The 12,503-nt window shown below is 33.4% G+C and overlaps 1 protein-coding gene across 1 annotated transcript; it reads right to left on the bottom strand.

Annotated features, from left to right (window-relative positions):
* Positions 1–2,087: 2,087 nt before the first annotated feature.
* Positions 2,088–5,266, bottom strand: LOC125196741 (putative alkaline/neutral invertase D). Its single transcript, XM_048095355.2, has 5 exons — positions 5,146–5,266; positions 4,190–4,643; positions 3,686–4,117; positions 2,925–3,483; positions 2,088–2,839 (listed from the first exon to the last, which is right to left on the bottom strand). Exons 2-5 carry the CDS (start codon positions 4,613–4,615, stop codon positions 2,544–2,546), a joined length of 1,713 nt encoding a protein of 570 aa, XP_047951312.1. The 5' UTR covers positions 4,616–4,643; positions 5,146–5,266; the 3' UTR covers positions 2,088–2,543.
* Between the last annotated feature and the right edge of the window lie 7,237 nt (positions 5,267–12,503).

A 12,503-nucleotide genomic window follows, 5' to 3' on the forward strand; every position in this document is an offset into this window, starting at 1 on the left:
TACATGCAAATATGTATATGAGGTGTAATTTAAGAAAAAAATAGTTAGTCCATATCCAAAATGTAATTATATGGGTTATGGGATAATCACAAATTTGAGAAATAAAGAGTAGGATAATGATTAAAAAAAAGGCTAGTTGTAGCAAAAAGGGAGAATCAGTGCGTGTAGTATGTGTAGGATGAGAAGTGGGGCCCAGGCCCAAGTAGTGGTGGGGGCCATCTGTAAACGTTGCAGAAGCTCAAAATCCACTCGTGGGGACAATAAAATGCTAGCTGTAGACTGTTGCGGTAACAACACGAAATTTGATTTATTAGTTAAAATATGTACTACTACATAATTTTATTTTAATTTGTGGACGTGATAATTAATTTTCATGTTTTAAACATGAAATCTATAACCCCTCCCCATGATCTCTCATTCTATTATTCTTTGTCATAACTGCATGGTTTTTTGTATTTTTGATAATAAGTTCTTATATTTATCTATTTCTACACTAAAATATGCATTTTTATTACATTTTCTTAATATATTCATATCATCATTACTTGTTATAGACTGTATTGATAAATTAATAATTTTATTTTCTATGAAAGATCTTACAATTTATCTATTTTAGACAAATTTATTATAGTTAAATTCATAACTTTCACATGGATAACATATTACAAGGTACTCCTTTGTCCCATAATAAATGATACTCCCTCCGTCCCATTGAAGATGACTCACTTTCCTTTCTAGTTTGTCCCAATCAAGATGACCCATTGCTTAAAATAGAAACCCCTTTATCTCCACTTTATTCCCTCTCTCTTACTTTACTCTCTCCATTTAACACACAAAATAAAGTTACATAAAATCTCGTGTCATCCAAGGAAGGGGATCATCTTCCTTGGGACGGAGGGAGTATATTTGAGTAATGATATGGAACTATAGAAAATGAGTATTATTTTGTGTTGAGTGCAGATAGAAAATAATATGTTTATATTAATGTGAGAGATATTTTTTTTCTAAAAAAAATGTAACGTATTTTGTGAGATAAACTAGAAAGAAAAGTGTGACATTTATTATAAGACCGAGGAAGTATCAATTAAATGCATAAAGTGCCAAAATTATAAAATTTTAAACTCCAGAAGCTTATGAAGCATGATATGCACAAGAAATTCAATACCCACAAGTATTTTTCTCAAAATGAAATTTTGCTATCGCTCTCATTGTTTTTACTGTTTTCCACAGGCTTTGCAATTGTCTAGTTAAATTGTTTTGTTTCTTCCTTGCATTTCATATCTTATTATTTTGTCCTAGTAAGCAGCAGCTTGGTCCTATTCTTTCACTTTCAAACACCTATGTTTTGTCATTTATTTTCTAAAAAACTAGTAGGAAAAATTAAAAATATTTTGTAGTACTAGTTATTTTTCAAAATTGGAGTATGTTATTTGTAGTTATACAATCCATGTTCTACTTTTGTTGCTTGTTCTTATGTATTGTATCATGTGAGTTTTTCTTCATTTTAGTTTGCTATTTTTCTTATGTATCTTGTGATTGTTATTTGTATTTCTCATTGAGCTTGTAGTTGTAACGACTTACATGAGATTATTCCTATAATTATTTATGTTCGGTTTTCGTTTATATTCTAGATTTCTCAGTATTGCTAATAAGTTTGTCGTCATCCTTTTGGTTTGAGTATTTTGTAACAAATATTTCATTCATCTATGATTTATAATTTTGTTTTGATTCGGTGTGAATTTAAGAAATATGTGTGAGTTGAAAAAGTTAATACAAATGTGCAATATAGATTCTGCTTTTATACTATTAGTTTTATGGAGAGTAGCTATAGTTAATTAAGTGTATGATTCACTTAAAATGAATAAAAGTAAATAAGACTTTTAATTGCACGCATACCAAAATATCAATAAGGGACATTTTATCATGGATTCATGGATAATAGCGAGTAAAAAACAAAGCCCTAGAGAACATGAACAACGGCCCTTTCTTTATCTCAAAACAGTTTTTCATCAGAATTGTTGATTTAACATGATTCAAGAATGCTAAAACAAAGTGATGTAATAATAAAAAAAATGTCATATGATGAGGTGAGAATCATCTAATTGTCTTCCAAGAACTCTAACTGATCATTGAACATTTCATCTCCTATCATGTGCAACCTCTTTAGACCCAAATTTTGAGGTAAGGTATAACTCATGATGAAGAAACTGAACCAATCAATGCTGTCAAAACTGAAGCACACAGTGCCCAACTCATTTAACACAAGCCTTTTTTAGGCCCATCCTCTTCAAGCAGACAACAGGTCACAGAACTGAGAGGAGGGACCAATAGAAGTAACTAATGTGTGTGTGAGTGAGAGACAGACAGATGATTGGTAATAAATTGGTAGTGGACCCATGGCTTTGTATACGACATGTTCTCTTACGGACCCGAGACATGTCTAATTGTCTCGAGTCACGTACAATTACATAACCGAACGGTTTGAATTTTCTTCTACCAAAAGTTTTTCATGTCGTTATTATATCTTCTCGTGGAGCCCTTATTCAACAGGTCCATGATGAGGACCTTCGAATAATGGGCTTCATTAGTTTATCCTCTTCGAGTGATATCATTCCTAACGTAGAAGGATCCTCTAACATCATTTTGGCCACAAGGTATCCAGCTATGGACCATGTTTGGTATTTCCTAGCTTGCTTGCCTATGTATCTTCCTAGTTTTCCATCATAGTACTCAGGCCAGCTATCCTTGAGCAGGCGACTCTCGGCTATGTCAATTGCTCGTCTCGCTATTTGTGGGCGTCCGGTTTTGATGCACGCCGCCGTTAGCAACCATAAGAGAACTACAGAAGGACAAACACCACAAGCATGAATTATCATGAAACAATTTTAAAAGATGAAAGCAATAGAGCGGAGTTATGGATAGACCTGGCCAAGAACCTCCATTATGATAACTCCATCTAGTGTTCTTGGGGTCACAGCCGGTGACGATCCGCCATTCGTGGCCGTCAAGTGCAGGGTAGCATATCTTGACAGGCATTTCTCCGACCAGCTCGTCCCACCTAGCTTCGAGGAGGTCCATGATGGCAGAAGATTGGTCAGGTGTGGCTAGAGACGACAAGATGGCGACACAATTACCCAAGGCAAACCATCTAAAGTCCATCCTCGCTGGGCTGACATTGCCAACGAAGTATCCACCTCTCCCCGGCATGAAATCAAACAGCCAATCTGGGATAGAATCCGGGATCACATTGAACTTGTTCACAGCAGTGTGAGAGTACTCTTCTGTCTTGTACCGGTATATGTCGTTCAGTTGCTGAAAATCCAGCCAGAAGTAGCTCCTCATGTGGAAGCTCAAGGCGTGCAGACGCTTCACTATCCTCTCGATGAAATCCCGCCCTTCCTCGTCGTGTTTGAGCATCACCAAAGCGGATCTCAGTGCCATGAAGAAGAGTGCTTGGATCTCAATAGGGTAGCCGTATACACCCTAGTGCCACGAGGAACACTTACATATTAGATTGGAATAAGCATAAGCTTATTCAAGAAACAACCCTGACATTCCTAAATGCATATTTTTTTTCAACATGATTTTGTTTATGGAACATTGTAATTTGCTCTACAATGAACAATCATATACAGAAGCAAGAACAGTTAAAATAGAGCAAGCAAAAGAGGTTACAGGTTGTCACCATTCTACGATCGATCATAGAGCAGCCATCAGCACAGAGTAAAGTCGGGAACGTATCAAATCCCTCCGAGAGGCACAATGTAAGAATAAGCTTCATCCCCCTTTGACAGTCAGGTGTCTCAGCCAGAGACAGATCTCCCGTGGATTTTGTATAAGCCCGGAGAAGGATAATCCACCAGAAACCAGAGTCAACGGGCGCCACTCTCCCAATGGCACTTTCACCAAAGTCAGCTGCTATTGTGTCCGTCTTCCTAACCGGATCATGAAGAACTTTGAAACTAGCCGGCATAGCACCCTCACCGAGTTTGAACCTATCTACCTTTTTCTCCCACCCTTGAAGCTGAAGTGTCTTCAACAAGAAGTTTTTCACAATATCCGGCTCCCCATTCATCAGAAATGCCATTGCACTTGGCACAAAATCACGAACAAATACCTAAATCCAATTCACCATCAGATTACATTATCAAAAAAGCTACTCAATCTTAATGTTTATTATGAGATTTACCTGATCATAGTTCAAGACCTCCTCGGAAGCATGATCACAAGCAGCAATTGTGCCGACTGGTTGGCCTCTAAAGTTTACCAAACACCGTCTTAGAGATTCCCATGCGTCTACAAAAATTGGATGTGGCTCGAAGGAGTTCCATTCACATGAATCAGGGCTATATACTGATGCTCGTCCAGGTGAATACACGCACTCATAACCTTCCAAACATTTGCTTAAACCACTTGTTAACTCACTAAGTGACCTCTCATCATATGATCTCTGCCTTTCGGAATTCAATTTGGACTTAGTCCTTAACTTGGACATATCATAACCATCCATTTCAGCGAGTGAGCAATGAGAGTTGACATTGCTAAGACCACTCCGTTTCCAACCATCGGGCGTTCCTCCCTTCGTACCATCCACATTACCCTTACCGCCATCCATGATATGTTTCCTCAATACAAATTTTTCTCTGAATTATAATAGAATATCAGTACCTACATGAGCTTATATAGTTCATATGCTAAAAACGCCTAAAAAAGATCACTCCCTACACCAACTATTCTCCAATTTATTCTGAATAACCTAATAAAAAGAATGCAATCTTGCAAATAAAAATGATTGGATCACATAATCATTTTGAAAGTTTGGGGGAAAGGGTCACCAAATTTATTTAAAAAGATCCATCAATACGAAAATCAGGAAATTACACCCTTATCAATCAATAATACCTAAAATTGGCCTAATCTGATTAGATTATGAAAATGAAGAACAATCGAATTCATAAAAAAAGGTTGGAATACATTGCTAGAATTCGATGGATATCCTAAATCAGCTACAGGAAAAAGGATGAGAAGATTAAAAATTTGTGATCGTATAATCAAAATGCAAATGCAAAACAGCAGAGAAAAGAAACCAACAAAACATTATATATATATACAACACGTATAACGAGAGAGGGAGGGAGAGTAGACCTTCAAGGCATATGAAAATGTCGGAATGAAAGAGATATTCAAGGGAAAGAGGGAATATAGGGAGATTAGAAACAGTGAGAGAGATTGCTGGATCATTATACCAACGATCAAAATGTGCACACAGATAAGAAAGGGAAAAAATGTGCATGCTGAAAAAAGCTTCAATTTATAAACAAATCTCCCAACAAACCTCAGAAAGAGACGGAGGAGCACCTATAAACTTGGATGGTGTTTGGATATATATAGAAATCTAATCTAGATAAATAAATATGTGTAAATGAAACCAAATACTAATGTTACAAAGAAAAAAACAAGAACTAGTAGTACTATAAATTTGGAGAATTTCCTTGCTTCGTATTTATAAAATACTCCCTCCGACCGCGAATAAGAGTTCCGTTTTTTCATTGTAGTCCGTCCGCGAATAGAAGTCCCGGTTCACTTTTACCATAAATGATAATAGGATCTCACCTTTCAACTAACTCATTTCACTCACATTTCATTTAAAACCAATATATACAAGTGGAACCTCTATTTCGTAACTTTTTTTCACCCTTTTTTTTTTAACATTTCTTAAAACTCGTGCTGCCAAGGAATGAGACTCCTAATGACGGACGGAGGGAGTAGATAAAATTGAATTTATGAATATCGTCATCACCCTCTTTTTTTAACATTTATTAAAACTCGTGCTGCCAAGAAATAAGACTCCTAATGACGGACGGAGGGAGTAGATAAAATTGAATTTATGAATATTGTCATCACCCTCTTTTTTTAACATTTCTTAAAGCTCGTGTTGCCAAGGAATGAGACTACTAATGACGGACGGAGGGAGTAGATAAAATTGAATTTATGAATATTGTCAATTAAGATAAATAAAGTTCAGTAGTTAGGAGTTAATTTGGTTTCAGTCCCTAATAATATTTGAGGGGTATATTCTGATCAATGGCCATTTTCGTTACCTTACTCTCGACTTACAAGTTACAAAGCTTAGTGTCACCTATAAGAAAATTAATCTCCAATAATTTTACATTACTTCAATGTTGGGCAATCTCGTCAAGAATTAATCTTGAGATGAATAGCTTAAATTCGAAATTAATGCATGTGACACTGGGAAATTATTATCTTGAATTTTAGGGATATTGGTGTCTATAAGCATAAATTTTTCACACATTCAACTATTTTCCATGAACTTTCATAGTAGTATAAAATATCATGAACTTTATATTCACTGTTTATTTCCCTGACTCGGCTGAAACTCAAATTTTTTGGACATACTTTGGTTCAACACGGACAATTGTGAAATCTGTGTGAGCATCTGTGAAACGATGTCATTTGAACAACCAAAATCTTTAATTTATACCTAAACTTTACCATCAAGATTTCACACTCTAATTTTACACTAACAAAACTTTCACTCTCTAATACATGCAATGATGATTTCACAATCTTATTTACCTCCATATTTCTTCTCAATCTCAACTGCACACTTGAACTTCTTCTTGTGTCATCATATCTAGATTCACCAATCTCCATAGATTGACGTTGAATTAATTCCTGCAATCTGAACTTGGTTTTGCCATTTAATTTTTTGAATTGTCAATTTAGTTTGTGAATTTTTTATTGTAGGAATTTATCAGCGCATGAAAGTCGAGAGGCCTGTGAGAATGCCACACTGACTAGTAAAGAGACAATGGATCAAAGCCCACTGTTATTTCATTTAAATCCATAACTAGGCTATATATAATAGCAAACCCTTCACAACTCATTTCTTGTAATTTTGTTGTTTTTCATGATTAGGGAATAAATAACTACTGTAAAACTTAGTAGTATTATATAAACAATTTATTCACATGTTATAAATCCTTAAGTGTCTTAACACTACAGATAAATTTATTATAAACCTGGTCCATCTAGAAAAACATAATTTCATTGTTAGTTTGTAGTATAAAACAATTTTGTTAAACATACAGTTTATTTTGTTGTCAAATCAGTAAAAAAAATATACTCCGTAGCATATATCCATGCTCCTACTAATATGACAAAAGTGACATATCAATTTAACATGTCATTTTCATACTATTTTTTTACCACATTATTTGAAGGAAACATAACATAACCGTCGAATCCATATTTGATATTTCCATTATCAGCTGACTAAATTGTCCCTGTCGCATTTTTTTTTGCTTTGCATTAAACTATTATTATCATGTAGTTTAAATCAATATATCCACTGTATCATATACTGATATACATGCGACTTGTATTGATTAAATAAAATATGAGACTGAGCCAAGAAATATGTATCCGCTGTATTTTTTAAGTTACGAAGAAAATAGATAAAAGGAGCTTTGATCTTTAAGTAATTTATAAATTAATTACATCAATATAATTTTTGAACTATTAATTAAAATCTAATAAATGTGTAAAACTAAACTAAATATGTAGCATAACAATTCTATATGCTTTCCTTGTATAAACTACAAAAAAAAAGGTTGCGCACATTAGAAACTAGGCATAATTTTCGGTAACATTGTTTGTTAGTTATTACTAGTACTAATTTCTCTAGAAGATTATTGTTTGTTAGTTGGTAGTGAAATGAATGATCACTTCTTTACCTCAACTCGTCCTTATTTTCATAAAAAAGTTCAACAAATTTTGAGTCAATTCATTCACTCATTTACAACATGGAGAATTGCTCATCAATTCGCATCAATACACTGACTAGCTAGTCAATAATAATTAATCACATACGTACACACATACATACATACACCAATTAAAGAAGTTAATCTCTTAGTATTAGCTAAGGACTACTTCCATGCGACGAGACTCTTCTGCATTACTTTACTTGGACAAAACTTGGACGAGGGCTCGGAATGATGCCTCGTCGCATGGAAGAGTGAGACCACTCGTGTGATCAAATCCATACTCCTCCGCAGCCTTATCAAGAAGCTGTTTAAACAGTGGATTTTTCAAGAAAGAGATGGGAAGAACGAATCTTGACATTTCATTGCCCACATACACCACAAAATGCCCTTTTGGTGCAATTCTCTTACCTTCAACTTCTACTCTTGCCTGCATTTTATTGAAATTATTGGTTAGATATAGAAATTGGGTAAGAGAATTTTGGAGGGCCTTTTTCAAAGTGAATAAAAATGGATGGATGTTGTTGTTTATATAGGGCTTGAAAAGTGTGCCATATATCTAGGTTCATGCACATTGTATATTGTTATTTGATGCTTGATAATTTCATGGGATTTTTGTAGTCTTGAAATTTATTATATTTTCAATGATGTATTCAGCATAAAGCGTCATGAACTTTTTGACGATTCACTCTATGTTGTCACAAATATTGTTGGTAATATAGAATGAGTTTATTTAGTAACTATTCCAATTTTGGTCTCATTTCAATAGAAGGAACATGCAGAAAAATATTGTACTATAGTCATACTACTTCTTTAATACTCATACATGAGAAATGTATGCAAGAACTAAGTATTTATGCAGATTGATGATGATAATTAGTTAAAATAATAAGAAAAGATTAATTATTTGAACCACCCTCTATCACAATATATATAGTATTGCAAATTGGGAAAGGATAATATATAAGAAGGTAAATTTAATGTTATCCTAAATGGAGTTCGCCATTCCCAATACTAAAAAATGAAAATGTACAAATGACCTCCACTAATAAAATAACATATATAATTGTCTCCCAACTCCAAGAAAGATATTCAATATCTTCATATAATCATATGATAAAAATTCCAAAATTTCTATCATGAACTATTTAACCCTTAAATCATAAAAACCCAAAATTTCTAACATGGAGTATTTGACCCTTAATTTGATCACCATATAAGTGAAGGAACCCTTAATTATTTAAGGATGGGTAATCACTTAGTTCATTCGATCAGAAGATCTATAATTGATGCAACGCCTCCTCGCTCCATGTGTGAATCATGGATTCAAATCTTACTCGAAAATATAAATTTTACGATAATCAAGCTCTCTATGTCTCTCCCGACTGATCAAGTCATCTTGATCTTGATAACTCTAGAATATATACATGTATGCATGAGGTCATAACATTTATCCAACTGCAAACCATCATCAATAGCACGTTCCACATACTTCCAAAATCATTCATTAAAGAGAATCAAGTTAGAGGTCAATATATTATACTACACACGATCTCAACAATAACTGAAAAACCCACATTTTGGATTGGTGTGCATGAAATTTTGCAAGTGTTCGTGCAGCCCATGTCAAAGCAAGATAAGAAGATAATGCAAAAATGTAATGATTTGATCATATTGTGGTACATGTACCATGTATACATTGAGGTTGTACCATAGGAATTGGATTTAAGCATTTTAGGTATATAGGGTTTGCAGCAGTTGGCACATGGAAATCACTCTGCACAATTGAGTTTGCTTCTTGCCATTCCTCACTCAGACAATCATAACTAACTTCACATGGATACAATCATTGTACCATGTCTTGTCTTTTTATATATCACCTGCATCTATCTAGTTATTCTCAATTTTCTCCTTGGTTTCTTGGGCTAGTGATCGAGGGCAAGGCAGGAGCTACAAGTTGTATCAGGGGTGAAATATATAAACATACAAATAAATGAATAAATATAAAATATAACAAAATATAATGTATAATGTCGATACATGGAATAAAGTTTATTGGACTTGAATTAGACCATTACAATTGTTCCGGACGAGTTCTAGTAACCCGATTCAAAATTCTTTCACCATCAATCTTACAAAATACTCCATATCTTTCTAAATACCGGTAACCAAACAATTCATCCAAGATTCTCTTATCTTATTATGACTACGGCTTTTTACGATTTTCGTAGCTGAAAAACATCTCTTCACTGATGTAGTTGCAATTGATAATATATTAACACTAACTTCACGAGCAAATAAACCAATCGATACATAATATATTTTCTTGTAGCAACCCACCCTCTTAGAAAGAACTATGATACTTTCTAGATTTGAGCACTCTTCATGTAATCTTATATCACATATGTAAGTCTTGAGTTGTTTGTCAAACAAAAATCAATCTCAAGGAACTTGCAAGGATAACAACAAAAATTTCTATCAATTTGAACTTATAAAAGCAACAAAAGAATGATTTGGGCTTAAGTCAGTCTGACGGTAAAGCAAATTTGTGTTAATCTCATCGAAGCATCTGATAAGTTCTAGAAGTTGTCAATCGATCACACAGTTAAAAAGCTCAAATCAGAAATAACTCAAAATATAAAAAATTCTCTTCCTTGAAGGTTGTCCCGAATTTTGTCATTCATATTTATGATATCAATATCATTTTCCCTATAAAATATAGTTACTTCGCTTACTAGAGACGCCATTCCTTTATCATGCATATCTTGTAGATGTTGTTTTGTTACTTTAACAAAGGTCATAACATTCACAATATATCACCTCTTTCACCTACAATAGAATATTTCTTAAATGGTATGTATAACTTCGATAACCGTAGAGAACATAATCAATAAATTACTCAATGACCTATATAATAAGACCCTCAATATGTATCACCGGCTCTTTGAAAGCTCTATTAATTGGAACCTTTGCCCATTGAGAGTTCAACACTTTAAAATACACTTAGAAGTCTGTCTAATTGTTCTCTTAAAATAGATCTGTATTTGCACGAAGCTCCAACAATGTCACAATATTTTGTGCATTCAAAGTAAACATATTTCTAAATAAATGGTAGCGCTCGTATGTTAGATAGAACATACTAACATAGATTTTATCTAAAGTAAATTAATCACATGGATGGAGATAGAATGAATCATCATGAGACAATGTAATCTTTGCACTGTGAAAATGACAGAAAATATTATTATGGGCTAACTTCAGAAAAAAAAAAAAGTAATCTACTAAAAGATAAAATAAATATGTTATTTAATTATTAGGAATAGCGGAAATTGAACAAGCCTATAGTAAATAGAAAAGACAAAATACAATAATTTGCTAAAATCCAATAACTGGTCGATCTCCACTTTCCACCATGTGGTGTGTTGTATTTGAATTCAATGTTACTTATTTTTAGAGTTCAAAAAAAAAAAAAAAAATATATATATATATATATATATATATATATATATATATATATATGGGAGTGATCAAAACAAGTATGTGCTTAAATCAAGAAATGCAGCCCAAATCTTGACTCTAGGATTAGATGATCTAATGGTCAATAATTAACCAAAAATACGGAAGGTCATAATTAAGCAGTTTTAGGTCATATTATAAGATTTGGTTTTATGTCATGTTAAGATCATTTTAGGTCATGCTTTGTTAGCATGACCTAAAAATAAACTAAATATGACCTACAAATGCCCTACGTATGACCGCGTTCTGCGTTTCTGTATTTAAATCTGGTCTTCATAGATCAAAACTATATATATATATATCCAAGCTAGTATTCTTTACAAATAAGATTGCTTTTGTCAATGACTTGGTACTGTCATTAAAAAAATGTACTAATAAAATAACATTATTTTATAATTTAGGAGTATATTACATTTATTAAAGGATTTACATAATCAATCACTAAAAAAATTGAGATGTTAATTTAGGTCGTAATTCATGAGTTATTTGAACAATTCACAAAATTTAGATTATTGTGATTAGAAATTTCTTACCCAATAAAATTTTAGTTCAGTTAGTATGCACTCGATCGATTATCTCCAAATTAACCTAAGTAGGTTTTAACCGATGAGTTGCTCCTAAGTACAACTATTTACTACTAATATTTTGCACATTATTTGACAACTTATTCAACACTTGAATGATGATTTTATTAAATTGAATAATTATTCAAATAAAAGTAAATTAACTATCTAATTTATTTAATATATATTGATTTTTTTTATAAATATACTGTAATAAATGATAAATGATGAATAAAAAATCAAGTCAGCTATAAGAAATATTTTAAATTTTGATGCATGTTTTTTTTATCGTAATATATGTATATATGTTTCATTTCAATTTGTATATATATTTGATTAATTTCATTAACATGTCAAGATCCGTCATATAAGAGCATCCATAATGGATGCCCGATCGCGCGCCCGATCGGACGAGATCGGGCTCGGGCGTGGTCGGGCATCCATTGCAGCCCTCGGTCACGCCCGAGCGCGACCGATAGTTCGGTCGCGACCGATCCCGAGCCCGAGCGATCGGGCGTGAGATCGGGCGCCCATTGCAGGCCGATGCCCGAGCCCGAGCCCGAGCCCTATCATTTTCCTTTTTTTATTATTTTATTTTTTTATAAATTATATAAATCCTAATTAAAAACACTATAAA

The sequence above is a fragment of the Salvia hispanica genome, chromosome 4, assembly GCF_029641045.1.
Source record: "Salvia hispanica isolate PSC_SH4W2 chromosome 4, Shi_PSC_v1, whole genome shotgun sequence".
Taxonomy (NCBI): Eukaryota; Viridiplantae; Streptophyta; class Magnoliopsida; order Lamiales; family Lamiaceae; genus Salvia; species Salvia hispanica.